A 24,042-nucleotide genomic window follows, 5' to 3' on the forward strand; every position below is an offset into this window, starting at 1 on the left:
ATTTTCCTCAACATTCTGAATTGTTGTTTCTTTACAAAAATATAATGCATGTCAAGTTGTGATTGGAAAAAAAATTCTTAACACCTACTACCTAAAGGTCACTTTTCATTGCTGGGGGTATGTAATTGAAACAGAAACTGCACATGTAAATTTTGGGGTTACAAGATTTTTTGCTAGAAATACAGTGAGGTGAATTTCTGTGGAATCTGCCCAGGTGATATTATTGTTTAGGCAGCATGCTTGCAGGCACTTCAGATAGTCATCTTTTCTTTTCATTACTAGATGCATCAGGTATTATTTTCTGTATTAATTATTTTTGCTATATGACATGACTTTGTTCTCTTTTGGTTCTTAACTTTGACTTGCTGCTTGTACATGTACATGTATTAAGCATTAAAAATAACTATTGATAATAATAATTATGAAAACCAAGTATTCTCATGTTTGAACTAGGATCAGCCTTGGAAATTTATTGTAACTGGCAACACTCTGATACACACCTCAATCCTTATGATCTAAATTGGTGAAGAATTTCGTTGGTGCCCTGAAAATTATGTTAGTCTGTTGGGTCGCAGTGTCAAAACACAGAAGGAGTGCATGTTTGTATCAACATGATGGCAGTGGCTTTTTTGTAAGATAATCTTTTGATGTGCATGAATTTTAAATTAATAATATTGATAAAAGCTTGATTATGCAACAGTGGGAGTCCTGTGACAAAGCATTATTTTTGTTTACCTACATTGTGTACACTGCTGCTTTCTTTCTTTTTCAAGATCTTCTACATCTTTCTGCATATTCTTGGAGTGTTGTGTGATCTGTTCTCAACATTTAAGAACTTATTGAGTGAAAGTTATGGCTAAACTACCGTGGAATTAATGCTGTTGTGTTACCTTTACAAAAACGAGTGTTGTGCTTTGTTTAAAATGCATGGATAAGGAAAGTTGCAAATTTGATCAAGTTGATCCATGAGAATAACTTGGCGATTCATCAGTGGGGGCAAGTAAAGATTTTATTATCTGGTAATCTTACTTTGTACAGTAACTATTAAAATAAATATTAAGCGGAACAAAGATTGAGAGACAATGTATGCAAAGTGATGTATTGCAAGATGATAGCAAGGAAAAGTTAACATATTTACTTCATTGAGCAGTATACAATAAATTAAGGCATTTTGCAAGTAATCATTATTGTCACAATTAACTTTCAAGTGTTTTTGTTGGCATTAGAAAATAAGAGCTTCATTATTTGAGTGGTTGCTTTTTCAGGGTTTGTTTAAAATGCACGCTTTTCTCAGTTTTTGGAAGGCTTACCATTAAATTTCTGATTGCTGTACCAGCAAACGGTGGCTTTTTGTGGCTGAATTGAAAGGGTGTTGTCACGGTTGCGTGACACCGCCAACAGATAATTTTATTGGGTATTGGAACTTGCGATGCTCTGAAGAGAGAAAAAAAATGTGAGAGAAATGCCAAAGAAATAAAACTGAAGAAAAAAATCGCAGAAAAAATGGGCATGACATGACATTTTGCGTGACATCCCCAAAAAAGTGCTGACGGTGAATCTTCAGTACTCGGATGTAAACAATGCATTAATGTAAATGCGTTGTTTATAGTGGAAGTGCAATTTGCTATCAAGCTAGTCCACGTGCACCCCATTTTTGCCATTTTTAATAATCTGAAAGAAACGATTCAAGCTTAATCCGGGACAGCCGGAAACAAATCCAAACGAAAACGGGTTTTAAAACAGGGGCCAACCGAATGCAAACGACATCACAACGCCGCCTCCTGGGATGCACTGGAGAGAGAAAAATACCAAAACAAAACAATAGCAAAGGAAACGTTCACGTGAACAGCAAGAGACAATACATGGGCGAGATGATGTTTCCAATGTGTGTTCTTTGGTTGTTATACAAAGTTATCCGAGGTTCACTTTGGCTCGTGAGGCAGTGTGGCCCAGTTGTTAGAGCGCTTGCCTTGAGATCCGGAGATCCCCGGTTCAAGACCCGTTCTAATCACTCGTTGAATTTGTTCCTGGTAGTCTCTGGTTCAACTTCCCGGCTGCACTTGTAAATAGTCAACTGGTTTGCCTCCGGCCAGTTGGGATTCTTAACAGTTGTTGCTGTGTTTTTTCGTTTCGTTGATTGTGTTTCATTGGCCCTGAAAAGCCCCTATAGGGAGTGGTCAATTAAGTATGTATGTATGTATGTATGGCTTCGATAACCCGAGATCTTGGCATCGTTTGTTGTAATCAAAGCAGAAAATTCTTAGTACTGCGGCAGTCAAAATTGCAATGTCTTCCTTTCGTTGAAGTGGGGGATTAGGGTTTTACAATGTCTTCGTTATTGCAGTTTTTTTGTGGTCCACGTAACTGACTATTCGGGACGTATACAAAACGTGGACCCCAGCTCCATGGACCACCCCTATGGACCCGACCCGGTCCATGGACTAACCCTGTGGACCACCCCTCATTTTGCAAAGTTACAAGCAGAAAAATCTTTAGACGAAAGAGGAAAATGATCTTCACACTTGCAGCGATTTTCAATTGAGTTTCCTAAAACCAAACCAAAGTAATTACTTTGGCCAATCAAAAAAGAAGGAGACAATCCGGTAAACCAATCAAAACTCGAAGTAATTACACGTAGCCAGCACAAAGCGCGGGAAAATGTGCACGCGCGAGCTACGATTGGTTTTGGTTTCACTTCTGATTGGTTGAAAAAGTGGCGCGAGAACTTTGAACCAATCACTGAGTGAAGTAATCATAGAGCGAGTTTCAATTGAGTGTCGTAAAACCAAAACCAAAGTAATTACTTTGGCCAATCAAAAAAGACAGAGACAATCCAGTAAACCAATCAAAACTCGAAGTAATTACACGTAGCCGACACAAAGCGCGGGAAAACGTGCACGCGCGAGCCACGATTGGTTTTGGTTTTACTTCTGATTGGTTGAAAAAATGGCGCGAGAACTTTGAACCAATCACTGATTGAAGTAATCATAAACCAAAGTAATTATCTAATTACTTTCGACACTCAATTGAAAACCGCTCTAAACCAAAGTAATTATCTAATTACTTTCGACACTCAATTGAAAACCACTCTATCTTGAATAGTCTCTAATTATAACACCTGAAAAATTCAAGCGGTTTCAACGGGATTCGAACCCATGATCTCTGCAATGCCGTTCAACGCTCTACCAACTGAGCGTTAAAGCCACTCAGTTGCATGGGAGCAGGTCAATTTGTTAGGCTCCACCAGGGTTTTCGTTTGAGGCCGGACGTTTCGTCCTGTTGTTTACCATTTTACGTCCTGTGTTGGACGCTATAAATTTTACGACTCGTCTTCTTTTCTTCCTTTTTCTTTTTTTTGCTTTTAATACTTGGGCTGAAGAAGAAACACAAGACGATCACGCAATAAATCCTTGAAACTAACAAGAAGTCACATCGCCTTATTTTGCTTTACACTACACGGAATAATCGCTCTGATGGCATTTTCTCAGCGTGATAAGTTTAGTTTTTTTTTTCTTATTCTCCAGTCTCAAGAATGTAAACTGCATTTCCAACTTGCAATCGGCCTTACAAAGGAAAATAGCCATGTACGGTACTTTCATTATCAAACCCGGTACTTTGAAAAGCTATCGAAAACCCTAAAGTGTTTGTTCCGGTGAAGGGCTCGATGAATGAAACGAACTTTTATTTGAAAAGTGGGTTATAGACGCGGGTTATGGCGCCACCAAATAGGTGATATAAGTGTCTATAACAGGCTATTGGTTAAATCAGTAGCCCATAACTAGGAACGAACAACAGCCCTATATATCCTGTCTCGGCGTTTTCACAGACCGCAATTTATTTTGTGGATTGAATTTCCCGCTAATGAGACTCAGGAGCCCGATGACCTATCACAAGAAACCGGAATTGTCTTTGTCTTTCTGCAGAAAATGCAGTCTAAAAATAGATCGTACATGGGCTCCTGGTCTTTAAAAATATCGTGACGTAGGTTTAGTATGCAGGGCTGTCAACTCTTCCGGATAATCGTGGAGACTCCAGAAATGACGTTAAGAGTCTTATGCCGTCTTCTGTCATCCCATCTCTGTCAATTCTCAATATTTGAAGAGTTTGTGGGTTGAAAGCCCTGAGTATGGGAGTTGTTTGCTCCTAGTCAAGTGCTCCTGCTTAAATTGTCCAGATCTCTTTCGTGTAAAGATTTTTCTGCTTATAAAACGTATTGAATTTACAAAATGCCAATTCCTCTCCTGTTTGGCCGGGGATCAGTTAAAAGAAATCTGGCAATTGGGCAAAATTCTCTACTTCTACTTTAAAATATTAACTGACAGTTCTCTCGCATAAAGACGGTATACGATTTTTCAGATGATAAAATTCCAAATACCTCGGCAAGAAATTTCAAATACTTGGGCAATCTCGATTGCAATGTCACTCTATTTTTGCCGCAACTGGGAAAGGTCATATTAGCGATCGACACGCAGAAAATCAGAGAAAATTCCAAACGAATTTTCTGGAGCGTAGTTCAGAATTTTAACCGATCCCCCCTCTCAGTCTAACGAGACCCCCATGCGTTCATTATTGAACCTGAAGTTGGCAAAAGGTATTTTCACGGCTCGTGTGTGTGTGTGTAGGGGGGGCCCACCCCCACTCGGGAAAGGAAACGAGAGAATTTCTCAAAATCTTTTTTCCCATCACAATCTCTCTTGACAAGCTTTTCACAAAAGGATTAATTAAACTAAAGACTGATAATGTTTTAAGAGGTACCATTGTTCGACTTTAGAAGAGTAAACAAGTAAAATGACAACTCCTACGCATTTCTCTTCTACTTTCATCTGTCCTGTATTGCCCGTTGGAATTGGCGACACTGATATGATCTGATTTTGCACCTCTGCAAAGATTGGCATAAGGTTCGTGTGGGAACATGTGGTGATCTGAAATTTGTCAAGTAGTTTGAGTGTTATTATGGAACCCTGAGTGTTGTCAATTCGAGCGTTTAGCCTGTTATCTTTTCGTGAAAAGCGTTTTACCAGCCTTAAGTATTTCTTGCCATGATTGGCATAAAAGGCGTCTTCTAAATACAATTTGTTTTTTCGAGACTGTTTCGCAATTAGCAACACTTGTATTCGAGAATCACTCGACCGTGTCACCACTCAGTCACTGCATCAGCCGAGTTTATAATAAGTCCTCCAGGCAGTCGTCTCAAAAAGCGAAAATGGCCGAAAAACTTCCAATGAAGGACGACATGGGAGGTGAGCCTGAAGAACAGTTCAGGAACAAACGCGAAGTGTTTGTGATTAGTCGGACTAAAGCGATCATACTACTCGTAATTGTGGTCTTGCTGATCATCTTTGTTGGCGTGATATCGGGTGTTTTCAGTGCTAAAAAGGCAAGGCGAGATGCACTGAAGGAACATGAAAGAAAAAACGGACAAGGGAATGCGCCTACGACGGCTTTAACAGCTGTTGCTCCCACTGAACCAACAGGTCCCGAGCCATGGTACAAAATCCGATTACCGCAAAATATTCGACCGATTCACTACGACTTTTATTTGGATCCGTATTTGGAGCAGAACACCTTCCAAGGAAATGTGTCCATTCTGATTGAAGTCACCGCAAAATCAGAATTCATGTCGTACATTTTGATTCACATCAACGAAATGAATGTCACGGAAGCGAAGGTCTACAAACAATCAGACGCGAAATACGACACTCCCACTTTGGGTGATGAAGTGGCGCTCAAAAGGACATTTGAATACCCCCGGAACGATTTCTTTATTTTCGAATTGGAGAACGAGCTTGAAATAGGAAGATACATTCTACAGATGTCCTACAAGGCGATGTTTTCTATTGAGTTGAACGGGCTGTATATCAGCACGTACACCAATGAAAAGGGCGAAAAAAGGTGAGGATTGCAATGGTTTTAGCACTCGGCAGACTATTAAAGAATGCGTGAAATAGGCTTAGGTCTACTTTCTATATATCATATATTCAGACACATCTACATGGCTTTTAGGGCAGATGTCTTAATTTCTTGAGTTGAAATCCCTGTTGACATGACGTAAAAAAAGAGACCGAAATTTGATTTGCAAAAAGGCTTCGGATTCGTGTCTAAATAGTGGGGAGGGACAGGGGGGGGAAAACCTCCCGCTTCCCGTACCTTGTTCCCCCACTTCCCGTACCTTTATGTCCCGGCTCACGCCCTATTCAGTCCTGCTCCCGTCCCATATATATTAGGCGACTCAAAACACATCTTGGTCATTCAGTTACGTAATTCTTAGGTGACGACGGTCTTAATTGTTCCAATTTGCAGTTCTGCATTGTCGCGTGTTCTGATACTGATACGCGTTTCCTGAGGCGGATTCAGGTTTTTACACAATGGGGTCCGATTAAAGGCGGTGTCCCTGTTGGGGAAATTTTGGAATTTTTAGTCCTCGGAAACACGTTTTCAGCAATCAGTCTGGAGTTTGTTGGGATCATAAAGTCACTAAAATATGGAAGTGGGATATGACGAACTTGAATGTCGCCACGTAGTGAAATCTTTATTCCGTTCTGATTCTCGGTCATAAGGAGCAAGCTCCCAAGAAGGTGTTCCATGCACGGACTCGGACCTTTTACTACCGCACCGAAAAATACTAATATGGCCTTCGACGACATTTTTATAATCAAGTCGCATCGCTTCGCTTATCTTGCAGGCGTTACGCGACAGCCGCTTGACATTTCATGACCTATGACACAACCATTGTGAAAGGGTTTACAATTTCACCGGAAGTAAGCCTGTTTTTCAGCCCAAGCGCGAACTTTTGTTTGCTTGATTGCTAATGCAAGTCAGATATCATTTGAGTTCTTGTTTTTTAAAAGTATTGTAACGCATTAATAGCGTACCGTTTTGCATTTCTCTCCCGGCCCTTCCTCTTCTGACTCCCGTACCCCTCCCGCCCCTATTCTTTCGGGCTCCCACCCCCCTGTCCCCCTCGTCTAAATACTGTTATATGGATAAAAGCTTGGCTTGTTTATCGAATAATTGGTTTTCAAGGTGATCAAAAATGTAACTTACTCATTCTCTACTTGCACAAATCCCATTATACACCTCTTTTACCCCACTCCCACCAAAAAGAATTGCATAATCATTGTTTGCATTTTCTCCTGGTACATGAAGATGTCTCAAGAGAAATCGAAAACAATGCCTATGCAAATTCTGGAGTCGGTAAAAAAATGGTGTATTATGGTATTTGTGCAAATAGAAAATCTGTCAATTCCAGGCCCTAGAAGACTTCCAGGTTTGTTGAAACGGGGGGGGGGGGGGGGGGGTTGGGGAGGCCAGGGAAGTTTACTTTGAGCCTTAGACCATTACTATGGAGTGTTTTCACTCAAGTGATCAGTAACCTTGTTTTTCCACCAAAAAGAAAACGTTTGCTTGATAATAGTGTTCAATTCCCGGAGGATTAGTTGGGTACACCAACATAGCCGACGTTCCATTGTTTAGGGACACCAAGATAGATGGAAACACGCTGATGTCCACCCAAAGCTGAAGAAACCAAAAGCTGAAGTCATCTTTCCTAATCTTCGTCCCATAAGTAATCTCACATTTGTCTCGAAACTGACTGAGTGTGCTGCATTTAGTCAAACTCACAATCATTTGACCATTCATGACCTCTACCCGAAAGCCCAGTCATCGTATCGTGAGTGCCATAGTACCGAGACTGCACTTCTCCGCATCAAGAACGACATTCTTATGAATATGAATAGGCAGCACCTAACCCTTCTAGTTTTACTAGATTTAAGTGCTGCCTTTGACACTGTAGACCATGCGATATTGTTAAACCGTCTTAAGTCAGATTTTGGTATCTCTGGTAACGTGCTCTCGTGGTTCAAGTCGTATCTATACCAGCGCTCCCAGTCAGTGTCGATCAATGGTCATACATCTAAAAAGTTCGAAGTGAAATGTGGTGTTCCTCAAGGTTCCTGCCTAGGTCCTCTTCTCTTTGTTCTTTACGCCAGCAAGCTCTTTACTATCATTGAGCGACACCTCCCCCAAGTCCATGCGTACGCCGATGATACTCAGCTCTATGTTGCATTTAAACCCGATCCCGAACATGCCGCAAACGCAGTGGCAGCCATGGAAGCGTGTATCAACGACATACGGAAGTGGATGCTGGCCGATCGTTTGAAGATAAATGATGACAAAACAGAATTTTTAGTTATTGGGACTAGGCAGCAACTGGCGAAAGTCAACATTGATTCGATCAATGTGGGAACGGTGGAAGTTTCCTCGTCTTCTGAAGTCAAGAACCTCGGATGCTGGCTCGATAATCAGCTCAAACTAAACAGCCACATCAATCGCCTATGCAAATCTGCCTTCTTTCACTTGTATAACATAAGAAAAATTAGGAAATTCCTCAGTCGTGAAACCACGCAGATCCTGGTAAATGCCCTTGTCACGAGTCGCTTGGACTATTGTAACAGTATACTATATGGTCTACCAGCCACTGAACTTTACAAACTCCAACGGGTACAAAATTCAGCAGCAAGACTTATTTGTAACGTAGGGCGTTTCGATCACATTTCCCCCTCCCTTAAAATGTTACATTGGTTACCCATTAAATTTCGTATTCAGTTTAAGATACTGCTCATTACTTTTAAGGCAATCCATGGTCTTGCACCAGCGTATTTAATTGAATTGATCACCCTAAGGACTCAGTGTACATATAATCTCAGATCTACAAATGAGCTTCTTCTTCAGCCTCCTCGAGTAAAAACTCTAAAGACATTAGGTGATCGTAGCTTTGTAGCGGCTGCACCAGCTTTATGGAACAAATTACCACGTGCAGTCCGCCATTCTCAAAACGTACAAACATTCAAGAAAGCCCTTAAGACTCATTTATTTCGGAAAGCTTATAATTTACAGAATATCTGATCAAGTATGAATTTATAGTTAATATTATGCAATTTTATAGTTGGAATATTAATTAGCTTTAGATTTTTCCATTTTTCATGTAACTGATTTGATTGTAAATAGTAGAATTCTAGTTTTTGTCATTGTAAAGCGCACGAGAGCATCTTCTCATGTATCATGCGCTATAGAAGCAATAAAATTATTATTATTATTATTATTATTACCAACATGGCCGCCGTGACGTCACATGAAAACACTATAACTAAGAGGTTTTCGTCAGGAGCACTTGGAGCAACTGTTACTCAAGCCACTTTGAGTGATTATTTTCTCAGACCTGTCCAATGCACATTTTTATATGTATGTGTGACCGAAACGGAATCGTGTGTTTGTTGCCTTGCCAAGCCAGAACTCTTTGCGGGAAAGCTGTTCTAAATATATAGACGGTCTATTGTAGTTTTCTGTTCCTCGTCATGGTCTTCTGTTAGGCCATAAACATCAGCATAAGCGCACAATCGCAAGCCAGTGAATGAACACGCACAAACACAAGCAGAGAGGAGCAAGGTGAGCGCACTCGCCTCCCATTAATGTGGCCCACGTTCGATTCCCGGTCCCGGCATCATAGGCGGGTTGAGTTTGTTGTTGGTTTCTCCTTGCTCTGAGAGGTTTTTCTCCCATATGGAACAGACGGGGATGCTCGTCGGAAATTTTAAATTTAACCCCTAAAGGAGACCATCTGGGCGTGGCTCAAGCTTTTTGTGACCCGTAAAGGAGACCAATCTGGGCGTGGCTTAAGCACATTTTGACCTTGGCGGCTTAAAATATTGGTGCTTTGCCCGGAACACCCTAAGCGAGACCAAAATCAAGAATTTACACCCCTAAGCGAGACGACGAGCATCCCCGTCTTTTTCATATGGGAGTCCCCCCCCCCCCCCGGGGGGTTTTCTTCGGGTACTCCGGTTTTCCCCTCTCTAGAAAAACCAACATTGTCAAATTCCGATCCGGAATGCACGCATGTGCACGGACACATGTTAAACGAGCTCCGATCCTGAGTTCTCTAAGGTGTTCCGTGGGTAAACAAATTAAATTTGGTGAAGCTCCTCTCGATATGGGGCTGATATGAAGTGATCTGTAAGTGATCAGGGGACAAGCAGATTCAATAATATAAAGGTTGCGTGATGTCCGTCATTAAGGTTGTACGTTCTTTCAGGATGGCAATTACAATGCGTAGTAATAATGATTTTATTAAAGTAAGTAATTTTTCACCTGATGTGCCCATTTCGCGCTTCATAATTCAGAGAAGCGGTAAAAATGGCTATGGATCAATTATTAAAGTCCGATAAAATGAAAAGTAGCTAAATGTCAACAATTGTTACAATTGTCTACAAACACATTCAGACATAAATTTTAAACTGACATGTTTAAAGAATAAAAGGAAGCTAAATGTAATAAACGCCTGTTTAACAAGCATTCCATGCCTTCCTTGTTGAAAGTGGAAACTCATCAGTTCTATGGTTTACACCACGCAACTGAAAATGCTTTGTCCCTGAAGTCAAAGTTTGGAATATTCAGCAGCCCCCGGAATTAGAGCTATGTTGATATACAACACTATTGAGTGTTCAGTTATGGATTATTATAAAATAATTAGGATAGTACACGCACTCTCATTGGTCAATAGGTGTGTTAAGATGAGAGTATGGAAACACGGCCGTGACATCACACGAATTTTGATTGGTTATGTGTTGTCAGCCGCGCGTTTTGATTGGCTGGTAGGAAATACGAGCGTGTATCAAGAAAAAATGTCTCAATCAAGACTTTAAAAAAAACCAGCATTTTCCCACATCTGTCAAATTATCTTTGACAGGAGCCCATGGGCTCCTGTCTTTGACAAATATTTTATAAAAGCATTAGAGGACTTTTTTGCGTGTTTCCATTGCCTCATCTAAACACTCAGGGAAGTTGGGAAAATTCTCGACAGTTATGCAAACCCTCGACTGCGTCTCGGTTTTGCATAACTGTTCAGAATTCTCCCAACTCCCCCGAGTGTTTAGATGAGGCTATGGAAACACGCAAAACTTCCTCTATTGCTTAAATAGTACACTGAGGTTCGGGTTACAGACGAAAGAGAGAACTGCCCATCCCACTTATATCGACAATACAGCTTAACAAAAACCGGTGTAATATGTTCGTGGTTGTGCGTGCACGAAATGACGCAAGCAGCAGTATTATGAACAAATCAAAGACCTCTCCACAACTCTCTAAAAATCGGAGTCTTGAGGGCGCCTTGCCTATATCTCGTGCACTGGTCTTGATGCGTAGTTACACAACAATATATCTTGCTTCTTCTATGGATCCCAATAGTGCGTATCCGTAGTACATGACCAGTTTGCCGAGTCTAAATCGGTGTCTTTCCGGAGCAACCGTTGCACTCCACCGCAGCCGAATTTAAGATTCAAACCGTTTGTATTCCTTATCGACCTGTTACTTCAGCTTTACGTGAAGAGGGACACAAAATGGCAAACAATTCGCACTAAAAGCGCATTATAAATGATTATTTCCTTTGATGGCGTCAAAATCTTTACACTGTTATTCTAGTGCCCTAGACTGGGTATACAAGAAAATAAGCCAATCATAGCCTAGTGGTAAAAGCGGGAAAACACTGGTTTTGCTTTTGCCTCTGGTATGACGCAAGAATTTTTAGCCAATCTGCATACCTTTTTTGACATTTGTCCCTTCCGCCGATTCAATCCTCGCATTTGTCATCCGCACAAACCGCGTTTACGGTTTTAAAAACGCATACCGATTTGACGCACCGATGACCCACCTTAAAAAACACTGATGAAAAATTAAACGAAGCAGCATTTGAAAAGAGTTTTAGAAGACGTGACTTTGGAAAATACGTCATTAAAAAAAAACAGTTTGCAGTCAGCCACAGATGAAAGCGAGAACATTTCAAAACGTGGCCGATTCTTCCAAAATGATAGTTTTGAAGCAAGCAACCGTGGACAATCTTCCTCTCGGTGTACGTTCGATCAGTGGCTTGATCTGATCGGCGTAATTACAAGTTGAGAAACTAAATATTTTAAGCAAGAGCCGATACAACATAGATTTGATTTTAGTGGTGTACTATATTTCGGCTGGCCAAACCAGCCTTCTTCAGGTACAAAAATCGACGTTGTATCGGCTCTTGCTTAAACTATTTAGTTTTCCAAAATGAGTCGTTTCGAAAACGTCGTCGTCCAGTTTGGTCAGGTAAAAATAAAGACTTAAGTTGCTTGCATCGTGCTCGATCATGTCCAAATTCGTTGAAAAAGTGGAACGAGAGAGAGTGAGAGACGGGCTGAGGCGTGGGGTCCTGTGGGCCTTAGCAGGAGCCCATGAGTGTGCTCCTGGCCTTTGGTAATTAGTGAGGCTAACGTCATTGAATTTTTGGTCCCACCCCGCCGCTGGGTTTAGGGTTATTTAAAAGGTAAAAACTGGACTCATTGCACACAAATTTGACCTCATTATGGAAACAATGTGTTTGCTTTTTGTTGGAAAAAACGCTTACGTCTCCGTTGTGTCGCCGCATGAGTCCGTATGAGTCATCCACTACAATTCATGTCATCCTCGAGTCAAGAATGTGTGACACACATAATTGTCACGCAAGAATGTTTTCAAGTTGCGTCATTACCACCATCACTTGTGGACGAAAACATCTGTCCTTTACCTCTTTTGTTCGTCCACCAGCAATTGTACGTTGCAGCATTGTTATCTGCGTCTGTAGAGATTGGTTGCAAACCACACGTGGGTACAGTTTCAGCTAAGGGAAAACTCCAGAAATTTTAACCTGATCTGACTCGGAGATGACTCGCGCTCATGACTGACAGTCTGGTGCGACAACCTAACTCTAGATCTTTTTGACCAGAACGGAATTTTGAAATTTGCATCGAAAACACTCCCATTTTCGAGAGTTGGTGGACCGTGGAACGTTGCTGGTTTGTCTTCCTTTATTGCAGCAGGTTTCTTCGTAGAAGTTATCTAAGAGGACATGAGTGACAGGCTTCAACTGGAAGAAGAAAGAGATGATGAGTATCAAGAAAAGTTCAAGAAGAAGGGACAAGTGTTTGTGGTCACTCGGAGCAAAGCTATCGCGTTGGTTGTAATCGTGGTCGTGATCATCATCTTTATTGGTGTGATATCGGGTGTTTTCAGTGCTAGGCAGGCAAGAAAGGACGCACTTAAGGAATTTGAAAGAGAAAAGAGACACGGTGACATTTTTGGCGGCACGAATGCTAGCACGACAAGTGCCTCTGTCGCTTCTAAAGATGTGGCACCCACAAAGCTCGCAGAGTCAACTACAATTGTCTCTCCTACCCATCACAAGCCCACAGATCTGACAGATGTGAAGCCATGGCACAAAATCCGATTACCGCAAAATATTCGACCGATTCACTACGATTTTTATTTGGATCCGTATTTGGAGCAGAACACTTTTCAAGGAAACGTGACCATTCTGGCTGAAGTCACCGCAAAATCTGAGTTCATGTCGTACATTCTGATTCACATCAACGACATGAATGTCACGGAAGCGAAAGTTTACAAACATTTATCCGACGCGAAATCCGACACTCCCTCTCCTGGTAATGAAGTGGCCCTCAATAGGACATTTGAATATCCCCAGAACGATTTCTTTATTTTCGTATTGAAGAGCGAGCTTGAAATAGGAAAATATGTTATACAGATGTCATATAACGCGAATTTTTCCAGTCAGCTGAACGGTCTGTATATTAGCACATACACCAACGAAAAGGGCGAAAAGAGGTGAGGATTGGCTTCCTTTTTGCACCAAGGGAGCTTTTAACCCTTTCAGCCCCGATAGTGCCAAATGGCACTTATAGATTTTACTCTGTCTAACGCCAGACGATTTTACTCGTCAATGGGGAACCCCTCGGGGCTTAAAGGGTTAAGCTAACAGCGTGAAAAAACTATGTCCCCGTTTAACCCTTTCAGCCCCGATAGTGCCAAATGGCACTTATAGATTTTACTCTGTCTAACGCCAGACGATTTTACTCGTCAATGGGGAACCCCTCGGGGCTTAAAGGGTTAAGCTAACAGCGTGAAAAAACTATGTCCCCGTTTAACCCTTTCAGCCCCGATAGTGCCAAATGGCACTTATAGATTTTACTCTGTCTAACGCCAGACGATTTTACTCGTCAATGGGGAACCCTCGGGGCTTAAAGGTTAAAGCACTCTGGCTTAAATGTGAATGCAAACTATAATGTTGAAGTGGCAGGCAATGTTGTCAGTCAGCCTGAGTTTTGGATACAAATACATTTGGGTTATTGACCAAGCGTGAGGTCAAGGTGGCTGGATATTGGCCAAGTTATATTTTGGAGTGTATATTGGTCTCAGCCCATAAACATGCAAAAAAAGAATCAGGCCAATATCCAGCCATCTGGACCAAACAAGCGTGGTCAATATTCTAAACGGATTTATTGTATGGGATAAAACACCAAAAAAATGATATCTGATCTTGCAGGACCAAGTGAGAAATCCCGAGCGGGCAGTAGCGCTCCATCTTACCCGCTCGGATAGCCAATCACAGCATGGGATTTGGTTCATCTTGCCCCTTGTATTTATCACCATTAGAGTCCTATTTTCCAGTCTTCAAGATTGGAATACATGGTGCTGCTGTCAATTGTCACTTTGGTAGGATTGGATGGGGGTAGGGGGTAATAGTGCTCTTCAAAAACATTCCAACCAGCCCTTTTTACCCTAGCCTCATTCTCAGATGGTCCATGTGGCTTGTGTCACACACTCATTAGGAGTAGAGTGCGTGACACGAGCGACCTGGACCGTCTGAGAATCAGGCTAGCTAGTATTACCCTGGACTGTTCCCGGTTTAGACTACATTGTCCCGCTGCTGTGTTTTTGGGTTTTGCTAAAAGCAGGCCCGCGGCCCAGCGGCCCACGGCCCAGCGGCCCACAGCCCATGGCCCGCGACGGCCCAGCGGCCCGGAGGCCCGGTAACCCAGTCCTGATTTTCCACAGTATTTTTGTCCAGCATAAATCCACGCGCATGCACAGATCTGCATCGGGTTTGGGCGTGCAAAATTGACGACGGTGAGTTTGAATAGGCCATTTCCGAGTTTATGTCTGCCTCCTCTTCAAGGCGAGTCTAAGTGCAAAGTTTTTCTTATGAAAATTAGTTTTCATTCATATGTAAAGTAGAACTAATTACCATCACAAAAACTTTGCACTTAGACTCGCTTTGAAGAGGAGGCCGATATGAACTCGGAAATGGCCTATTCGTTTACCATTTTAATCATTTGAATCCTTGTTTTTATGTTTGTTGTTGTAAACAGACGAAAACAACAGAGAATGACAACGTTTTTCACTTAGCAACATGGAATGAAAGAAAGGATCGAAAAGGATTGAAATGATTATTAAAATGGTAAATGAATTCAAACTCACCGTCTTTCATTTGCGCGCCCAAACCCGATGCAAAGCTGTGCATGCGCGTGGATTTACCACTGGACAACAAAACTGTGTGGGCCTCAGGGCCACAGGGCCTCCGGGCCCCCGGGCCGCCGGGCCGTCGTGAGCCGTGGGCCGTGGGCCGCGGGCCGCTGGGCCTTCGGGCCGCCGGGCCGCTGGGCCGTGGGCCGCTGGGCCGTGGCGGGCCGTGGGCCGCGGGCCTGCTTTTAGCAAAACCCCTGTGTTTTTATACCAAGTGTCCCGTTTTCCGTAAAATTTTGATAGTTATTGTTAAATATGGCCAACATCATAAATATGAATGAATTTTGTTTGCTTCGGTACATATTAATCAAATGGGAGTTCTAATTGTCTAAAGCAAATGCCAATTTTGTCTTTGATCAATTTAGTTTTTGTGGCATGTGTACATTGTTTGGTAATGTTTTGTTATCTCGCAGTTTATACACATTTTGCAAGGGCTACATGAAGTAGAGCAGCATGACAAAAGCAGACACAATAGTCACGTGTTTTTTAATGCGAAAATTGGTCGGGTGGGCTTTGTATCATTCATGTTTGCTAGTGTCTGAGTATTTTTCCAGAACGCGCAATCTTTACATACAAATCAATTGGGGGGATGTCCTGGTTTTGGGAGTTATGACATCCATAATGTTCTGGTCAGGTGATTGTGGTAAATTCTTGTTCTTATTCCTTGCAAAAAAAGTGTTGGTACCACTGTTGGCAGGAGATTTAACGGGTTGACGCTCAAATGGCCTTTGAGCAAATTTGTTTTTCCTTGCTAAATTGCCCAACATCCATGTAACTTCGTGGAACAAAGTGTAATGTTATGTAAATGTTAATTATAAAGTGGGCCTACTAACTGATTTCTTGTCTCCTGACCCATGGGTGACCGAGAGCCAGTTTTATTTTTAAATTCCCAGTGTTAAATAATTAATGAGTAATATTGATTTAATAGAAAATTTTGAAGCTTTTGTCATGCTCAAAAAAATGGTTGAAATTTAAGATGGACAATTTTAGTGATTTTATCAATAATATATTGTAAGGCATGCTGTTGTTGTTGTCATATTAATTATGATTATAATTAATTTTTGTATTTACTGACAAAAAGCAGAAAATGTATCAAAGCTACTTATCAACGGCAAACTTGTTTCCGTCCCTATGCCAAGATACATGTACAGTGTACAGGAAATTACTAAACAACGAGACAGCGAAGCACAGAAACAGCGAAACCACGAAACAAAACACCAAAACACCTTGTATGAGCCCATCATACATTGAATACTAACCGACAAAGGTTGGATTTGAGATTAAACATCGTTTTAGGCCTAATGAGGCCTAAAAAGTTATTGCTTCTTATCTCAGTATTAATCTGAATCCTAATCTTAATCTCAATGAATTACAAGCAATAACGTTTTAGGCCTATTTTAAATAGGCCTACAACGATATTTGTCTCAAATCCAACCTTTGTCAGTTAGTATTCAATGTATGGTGAGGTCATGCATGGTGTTTTGGTGCTTCATTTCGCTGTTTCGTTGTTCAGTAATGCCCCAGTGTACATGTACTAAGCCACAATTTTCAAGAGAAGATTTCTCATATCTTACACGAATGTAAACTTCTAACTGTGGTATAACCATAGCAAACTGTTGCGTGGAAAGGCTTTGTTAGAAAGCATGGCATTCCTAATGCCTAAACTGTTGTAAATCAAGGTTTATTATAATTTGCCATATGTTACCTGAATTCAAGTGCTTTAATTTTGATTTCTTGTTTTCCCTTCAGACACCTTGCTACGTCTGACTTTGAGCCCACAGATGCCAGAAAAGTACTCCCATGTTTTGACGAACCAGCCATGAAAGCCACATTTTCTACTGTGATTGTCCATGATACGGACTACACTGCGCTGTCGAATATGCCAGTGGTTAAAAAACAAGCACTGCCAAATGGGAGAATTGCCTCACATTTCATGAAGTCAGTTCCTATGTCAACGTATTTACTAGCATTTATTGTTTGTGACTTCAAATACACAAATGCATCAACTGGAGTGCATGATAACATCACAGTAAGTGACTGCATAGAACTCTCTTGTATAGTGCAAAATAACCATCATTGATTAAGTCTCATTGATAATTCATAAGCTCATTGACCTATCAAATGGTCAATATTACATCACATGCAGTGACTTTACCTGTATATCAATAAAAGCTCCTCCTTATTGCCCCAGTAGTATGCGGTGTTTTATCAGGTATAAAGTTACTGCATGTGACATAGCTTGTTTTTCTTGTATAGTAATATTCTTCTCTCACAATTTGAACCTTTGTTCAAACTCCCGAGGGACACACTTTTTGTGGAATGTTTTTTAAAGCTGTCAAAAAAACTCACAGCATGTGTTTTATCCGGTCTTAAAACATGTGAGAAAACAATGCTGCTCGTTTTTTTAACATTAGTTTAATTAACCATCATCACCGTAATAATTTTGCCATATCATTATAATTTCGTTAATCTTCCTTATCACAATTGTCATCATCATTATCATGATCCTTAGAAGCAGCAATTTAATTTTCATAATTTTGCTTACTACTTTGGTCATGTGCTTTAAGTTTATAACATGAGAGCTTAATATGAGTGATCCCCCAGAAACTCAGTTTGCATTGTTTAGTTTGTTTTATCATTAATGTGTGATTATTTTGTATTATTTTCTATTAATGAAAAGTGGAGATGCAGTTTTGCACTACTACTACTACAAAACTACTACTACTACTACTACTACTTTACTACTACTACTACTACTACTACTACTACTACTACTACTACTACTACTACTACTACTACTACTACTACTACTACTACTACTACTACTACTACTACTACTACTACTACTACTACTACTACTACTACTACTTTACTACTACTACTACTACTACTACTACAGTACTACTACTACTACTATGATTACTACTACTACTACAACAACAACTACTACTACTACTACTACTACTACTACTACTGCTACTGCTACTGCTACTGCTACTGCTGCTACTGCTACTGCTACTACTACTACCACTACTACTACTACTACTACTACTACTACTACTACTACTACTACTACTACTACTGCTACTACTGCTACTACTACTACTACTACTACCACTACCACTACCACTGCCATCACCACTTACCACTGATAACGGTTGGCTCCAGTGGCGACAATGACCATGACTACCGTAGTTATTTATCTTTGACAGAGCATTTCCTTCACACACATGATGCTGAGTGGTCAAAAAGGGAAAGCTATTAAATGCATAGCATAAGAACGGGCATTACCAAACCACGAAACAGCGAAACAAAACACCAAAACTCCATGTATGATCCCACCATACATTGAATACTGTAACTGACAAAGGTTGGATTTGAGATTAAATATCGTTTTAGGCCTAATTCAATATTGCTCCTAATCTCAATCTTAACCTGAATCCTAATCTTAATCTCAATTAATTAGGAGCAATGACGTTTTAGGGCTAATTTAGGTCTAATTAGGCCTAAAACAATATTTAATCTCAAAATCCAACCTTTGTCGGTTAGTATTCAATGTATGGTGGGGTCATACATGGTGTTTTGTTTCACTGTTTTGGTGTTTCGGTGTTTCGTGGTTTAGTAATGTCCCATAAGAACATATTCTAGCCACTTCTCTCTGCACATTGATTGGTCAAATTATTATTTTGTCTATATTGTCTTTAGATGCCCAGAAATGCATGTTGCCAATATCCTTTTATAAACTTTTATAAACCAGTGTGTGAATGATATGAAGGCCAAATTTGTTTCTAAAGGACATTTCAATTATTATTTTAATATCATTTATTATTATCTTATCAATGCTGTTGTCATTATTATTATTATTGATAAAGATTTTTTCCTTAAAGCTCAGGGTATGGACAACCCCCCAACAAGTTGACCAAACTGAGTATGCCTTGGGTGTTGGCAAGGACATAATAACATATTATGAGGAATATTATGACCTAGGCTATCCACTTCCAAAACAAGGTAAAGAAGTTTTCACTTCAGATTTAATGGTTCAAAGTATTTTCATACATCTATTAATGAAAGAACAGTTTTATAAATACAGTTAACTGTTTGTTGACTAATGGCCATATTTAAGGCTGTCCACAGTTGTTTAGCTGTTGCCTGACAGATTGTTCTCTTTGGTTATTGCCAAGATTGTATTACAAACATAATAAAATAGTGGCACTTATAGGGATGTGGAACCATTTGGGAGCAAAAAGATTCAATCCGCATTCAATCAAGTGTGGTAAACCTTGTCAAGGGTCATTGACCGCTCTGGTAGTCGGCACACAGTTACAGTGTACTTTTAAATTGGCTAAGTAATAATTTGGGTAGTGATCTTTATAGTTACTAAAAACTGGTGTTAACATTTTTTGTTGTATTTGGCCAGATATGATTGCTATCCCTGATTTTTCATCTGGTGCCATGGAAAACTGGGGATTAATTACGTTCCGTGAGACAGCTTTGCTGTTCAATGAAGGTGTGTCTGCTGAGAGCAACAAGCAGAGAGTTGCTGTGGTGGTTTCTCATGAATTGGCTCATCAGGTAGGAAGCCCTTAATTTGTGCAGTGGAGGAACTCTGTGTCAACAATGTGTGTTGGAGGTGACTTGTTAAAATCATATAAAACAAAATCAATGTTTGAATCTTAGATTTTTGACTTAGACTTAGTTACAGTACTGATATCTATGATATTTAGACTTTCCAGTAACAGCACATTGTGAAAATAAAGAAGTCAATCAGATTTTTTCAACTTTATAGTTACCAAACAGGGTTGTCATTAAGTTTTGAAGCAGGTGTAACACTCAAGATTTCACCTGTAACATGTAAAGGAAGCCCGAAGGGCCTGAGCTCCTAGGGTGGTCTGGGGGCATGCTCCACCAGAAACTTCTTCAAATTAGACCCTTGGAAATGCATTTTCCAGCCCTCTGAGGAACAATCAATCAAAAAGTGATGGAAATAAAACAGGGCAAAAAGATAAACTTCACATTTAAGAAAGATACTAACCATGTGGAAATGGTCCTGCATCACAGAACCATGAAAATTATGGTCAGCGGAATCCCATTTATATCAAGTACGGTACATTGATAATAATATTTTGTTACTGAAAATGGCGTCGGAATCCAACAGTGATCGGTCGGGGGTGTTCTCCAAAGATTTTTACAGAAAATGTTTGGATTTTTGCCAAAAACACGTCTTAGAATCAGGAACACAGACATCACAAGGCAATTAATAATATTATTATATTTTCTTTAGAAAGTAAATGTTTATAAATAAATTTCAATTTGTTTTGCCCCATGAATATTCATTCTGCAGCAACCATCACTCGTAACATTGACTGGGCTCAGCCATAACAGGTGTTACGGGTAAGGCTCCTTAAATGACAGTCCTGATCAAATAGCTGGACTGCCCTCTAGCACTTTATGTTTGGTACTATTAAGGCAGGGATCCATATTCACTTTTATCAAAGTCGTCAGCCAGGCAAGTACGTATTATGATATACTTGCCTGGACAAATTTGTGAAAAATGGTCGATAAAATTACTTGTAACTTGAGCATTCGTGTTTTATTTTACACTCTCATCATAAATTACGAATTTTGACTCTGGTATATTATGTTATTTGGTTATTTGGGAACCAGATTTACAGTGGTCCATATCTGCCACGACAAAAGGTATACTTGAATGTTGCTTACAAAGTTACAATTCAACGACCCAAAACTTTCAACATTCCTGTCTAGTGTCTTCCTTTTATATGCTACCAAGATTACTAACAACCATGTCAATGCTGAGATACATGAAAATTGAGCCTGCAATCGTTTCATGGAAAATACTGCATGGTCAACGATGGCGCCCAATGACTGAGAAAGCTGCATGTTTATTCCTTATTTTTATTTCCATTGAATGAAAAGCGATCAGAACCAAAGGACAGTCTGTCTAATATATTATAGCTCTTGATGACATTCGTGAACACATGCACGTTTATTTTAACTTCACTCGTCCAACAGATGACCTTTGGAGTTACATGTATTATTTTACTCGTCTGGACAGGTTTTTAGTTGTCTGGGACGACCGGACAACTGCGAATGTGGATCTCTGATTAAGATTAAACCCAGAAAAGGCTTAACACCATGAAAATTTAGTATTTCCGTGATGAACTCAGTTTAATTCACCAAGCCAAACCTGAATTCATTTACAGGTAGTATTCCCTGAAATATGTGCAGTGATGCAGTGAGTGTCACATCTTTTCTGCAGTAATAAATATTGGTAATGTTCATGGCAGCAATTTCATGGTCCCAATACTTTGACACTCTTTGTGCCTTTCAATAACATAACTGTTCTGAAGTTAAAATGTTAATCAACATTTGGCATTAGTGGAAAGCACAGTAGCAGACTATCATCATCATCATCAACAATTCGTTTATAGTCTGTTGTTTCCCATATTTTGGGTTGGACTTGCAATGATCTGTCTCCATCTTGCCTGGGCCAGTGCCACTCTCTCCTCAACACCCAGGTCAGCCAAATCTTGCTGTACTGTGTCTTTTCATGTTCTTCTTGGTCTTCCAACTGGTCTTCTCCCTGGGATCCCTCCATCTCCTCCACCATCTGCAACATTTCTCCTCCACCTCTCTTTTCACATGCCCAAACCACCGAAGCCTTCTCTGTCTCATCTTCACCTGTATCTCATTCAAGCCACATCTTCTAGCTATACCTCCTCAGTGGAAACTCAGGCATTGCAATTTTTTATGGAGTTTTTGAAATTCTTTTGTTCAGGTTTTTCTGTAAACACAAAAGAAAACCTGTAAAAGCAGATGAGTTTAAAGTTTGCTATTGAAAGTCGATAAATTATTTTTGTACCTCTGTCTGGTTTTGTTGGCTATTATAAATGCAGTTGAAAAATGAAAAAAAAGGCGTAAGAGCAATATGGAGTCTGGGAAAAGGATGTCATTAAATTTTGTTATTATTGTTTGCACAGTGGTTTGGCAACATTGTTTCTCCAAAGTGGTGGAATGATCTGTGGCTGAATGAAGGATTTGCCAGTTTTGTGGAGTATCTAGGAGTGAACCACACCCATCCTGACTGGGAAATGGTGAGGTCTATTTCTTTTGAATTTATTCTACTGTGACTACTGTGTATTTTAGGTACCGGTACTCTTTTTACTTGCAATTATTTTCTAACGGACCATTGCAAAGGCCCTATTGGTTCAGCGTAAAATAATAGGTCTTTCTTCTGTCAGTTATCGGTAATATATAGATTTAGCCAAGCCTAAAAGCAGAGCTCCCATTGTATTTATTCTTACAATAAGTTAACCTGGCTTGAGTCTGTGATCCAATCAAAAACCAGTGCCTGGTTAGCGGTCAACTTAAAAAAAAAAACAGCTGACTCCGATGAGTTTAAAACTTGAGCCCAGGATATGAATTGCACCACAGAGTTTCACATTGGCATACATGAAGGGGTGGATGTATGGTCATACTGTTGTATGGTGATCAAAACCAAATTTTCTCGCATAGATGGGTTACATTATTTTCTTACCAATTTTGCTACTCTGAGGCACGCAAAGCTCTGCTATAATCAGATTTTTTGACCTGAAACCCATCTCATAGATCTCTAAAAATAGAACAAACTCAATGTTGCTTTGATTTTCCTGCAGATGGAACAGTTTCTCCTTTCTGATCTTCAACGTGTTTTCCCAATGGATGCCTTGGCAAGTTCTCATCCCATCTCTGTTGAAGTTGATAACCCCAACAAAATCAAACAACTCTTTGATAGGATCTCTTACAGCAAGGTATTAAGTGGCATTCTTTTTCTTCTTGTTTTCACACTTCATGTACAGTATAATTCCTCCCTGAACCCAGTCACCCCTGAAGTGGCTCCCATCGATGAATAAAATCATCTGGTGTAAGACAGAGTAAAATCTCACTCTCAGGACAGAAAACGGTTAGGTCAGATTCATTTCGTTTATTTAATTGTAGTTATGTAATCGCTTCCCAGATTAGGCTTTTTCAAACGGCCGGTTTCCTCTCATTCTCCACCACATTCCTGATTCTCCCCTTTATCAATCACCCCCAACAAAACTCTGCCCTCCCCCCCCAACTCCACACCTTTTGTCACCCTCACTCCTCCCCTGCTACTTTACTTGTCGTGCCTTTCTCTCATTCCAGACTTTAATCCATATCAAATTGATTCGATTTTCCTAGGGGGCCTCTATCATTCGAATGCTTGAAGGTTTTGTTGGCAGGGAAAAATTCAAAGAAGGTCTACGCGTAAGTACACCACAAATATGTTTCAGTACAAGTAAAAAGTAAAGAAAGTAGTTACATTTTGAGCTAAAATTAAAGTTCTAATTTTCAAAGTCATCTTGCGCATAAAATTGTTTCAATTCTCTTAACAGTATTATTTGAAGAAGTATGCTTTTAGCAATGCTGAGACAAACGACCTTTGGAATGCTTTGGGAGAGGCAAGTATTTCTTTAGAGTTCTAGAAGTCCTAGGACTTTAAACTTATTAGGTCATGGCACTATAGTCATGAATCTGAAAGGTAGGAGTCCATTGATTTCTTTGCTGCTGGTTTCCACACAAAGGGTCCCAATCAACCCTATTTATTAGTTTCATTGTCATTTTATTGATTTTTTTCTTAAT

At 40.2% G+C, this 24,042-nt stretch overlaps 2 protein-coding genes across 4 annotated transcripts in view; both read left to right on the forward strand.

The window, feature by feature from the left end:
- Nucleotides 1-1,340, forward strand: part of LOC138042358 (AN1-type zinc finger protein 6-like) — an 8,543-nt gene extending 7,203 nt beyond the window's left edge. For both annotated transcript variants that reach the window (XM_068888215.1, XM_068888214.1), the window contains exon 4: nt 1-1,340. This exon is cut by the window's left edge and continues 754 nt beyond it. The gene's annotated coding sequence lies outside the window, so the exon portion shown is untranslated.
- Nucleotides 1,341-4,772: 3,432 nt separating this feature from the next.
- The window catches only part of LOC138042378 (glutamyl aminopeptidase-like), a 39,530-nt gene continuing 20,260 nt past the window's right edge, over nt 4,773-24,042 (forward strand). Inside the window, exons 1-8 of one of the 2 annotated variants that reach the window (XM_068888249.1) lie at nt 4,773-5,892; nt 17,131-17,410; nt 19,269-19,389; nt 19,799-19,953; nt 22,380-22,493; nt 23,055-23,189; nt 23,602-23,667; nt 23,796-23,861. In XM_068888249.1, coding sequence (XP_068744350.1) covers nt 5,204-5,892; nt 17,131-17,410; nt 19,269-19,389; nt 19,799-19,953; nt 22,380-22,493; nt 23,055-23,189; nt 23,602-23,667; nt 23,796-23,861 — 1,626 coding nt within the window. In that variant the 5' untranslated portion in view covers nt 4,773-5,203. Of the gene's footprint in view, nt 5,893-12,508; nt 13,684-17,130; nt 17,411-19,268; nt 19,390-19,798; nt 19,954-22,379; nt 22,494-23,054; nt 23,190-23,601; nt 23,668-23,795; nt 23,862-24,042 lie in introns of those variants that run through there. The other variant, XM_068888248.1, reaches the window with a different exon arrangement.

Source organism: Montipora capricornis, chromosome 3 (genome assembly GCF_036669925.1).
Source record: "Montipora capricornis isolate CH-2021 chromosome 3, ASM3666992v2, whole genome shotgun sequence".
Classification (NCBI taxonomy): domain Eukaryota; kingdom Metazoa; phylum Cnidaria; class Anthozoa; order Scleractinia; family Acroporidae; genus Montipora; species Montipora capricornis.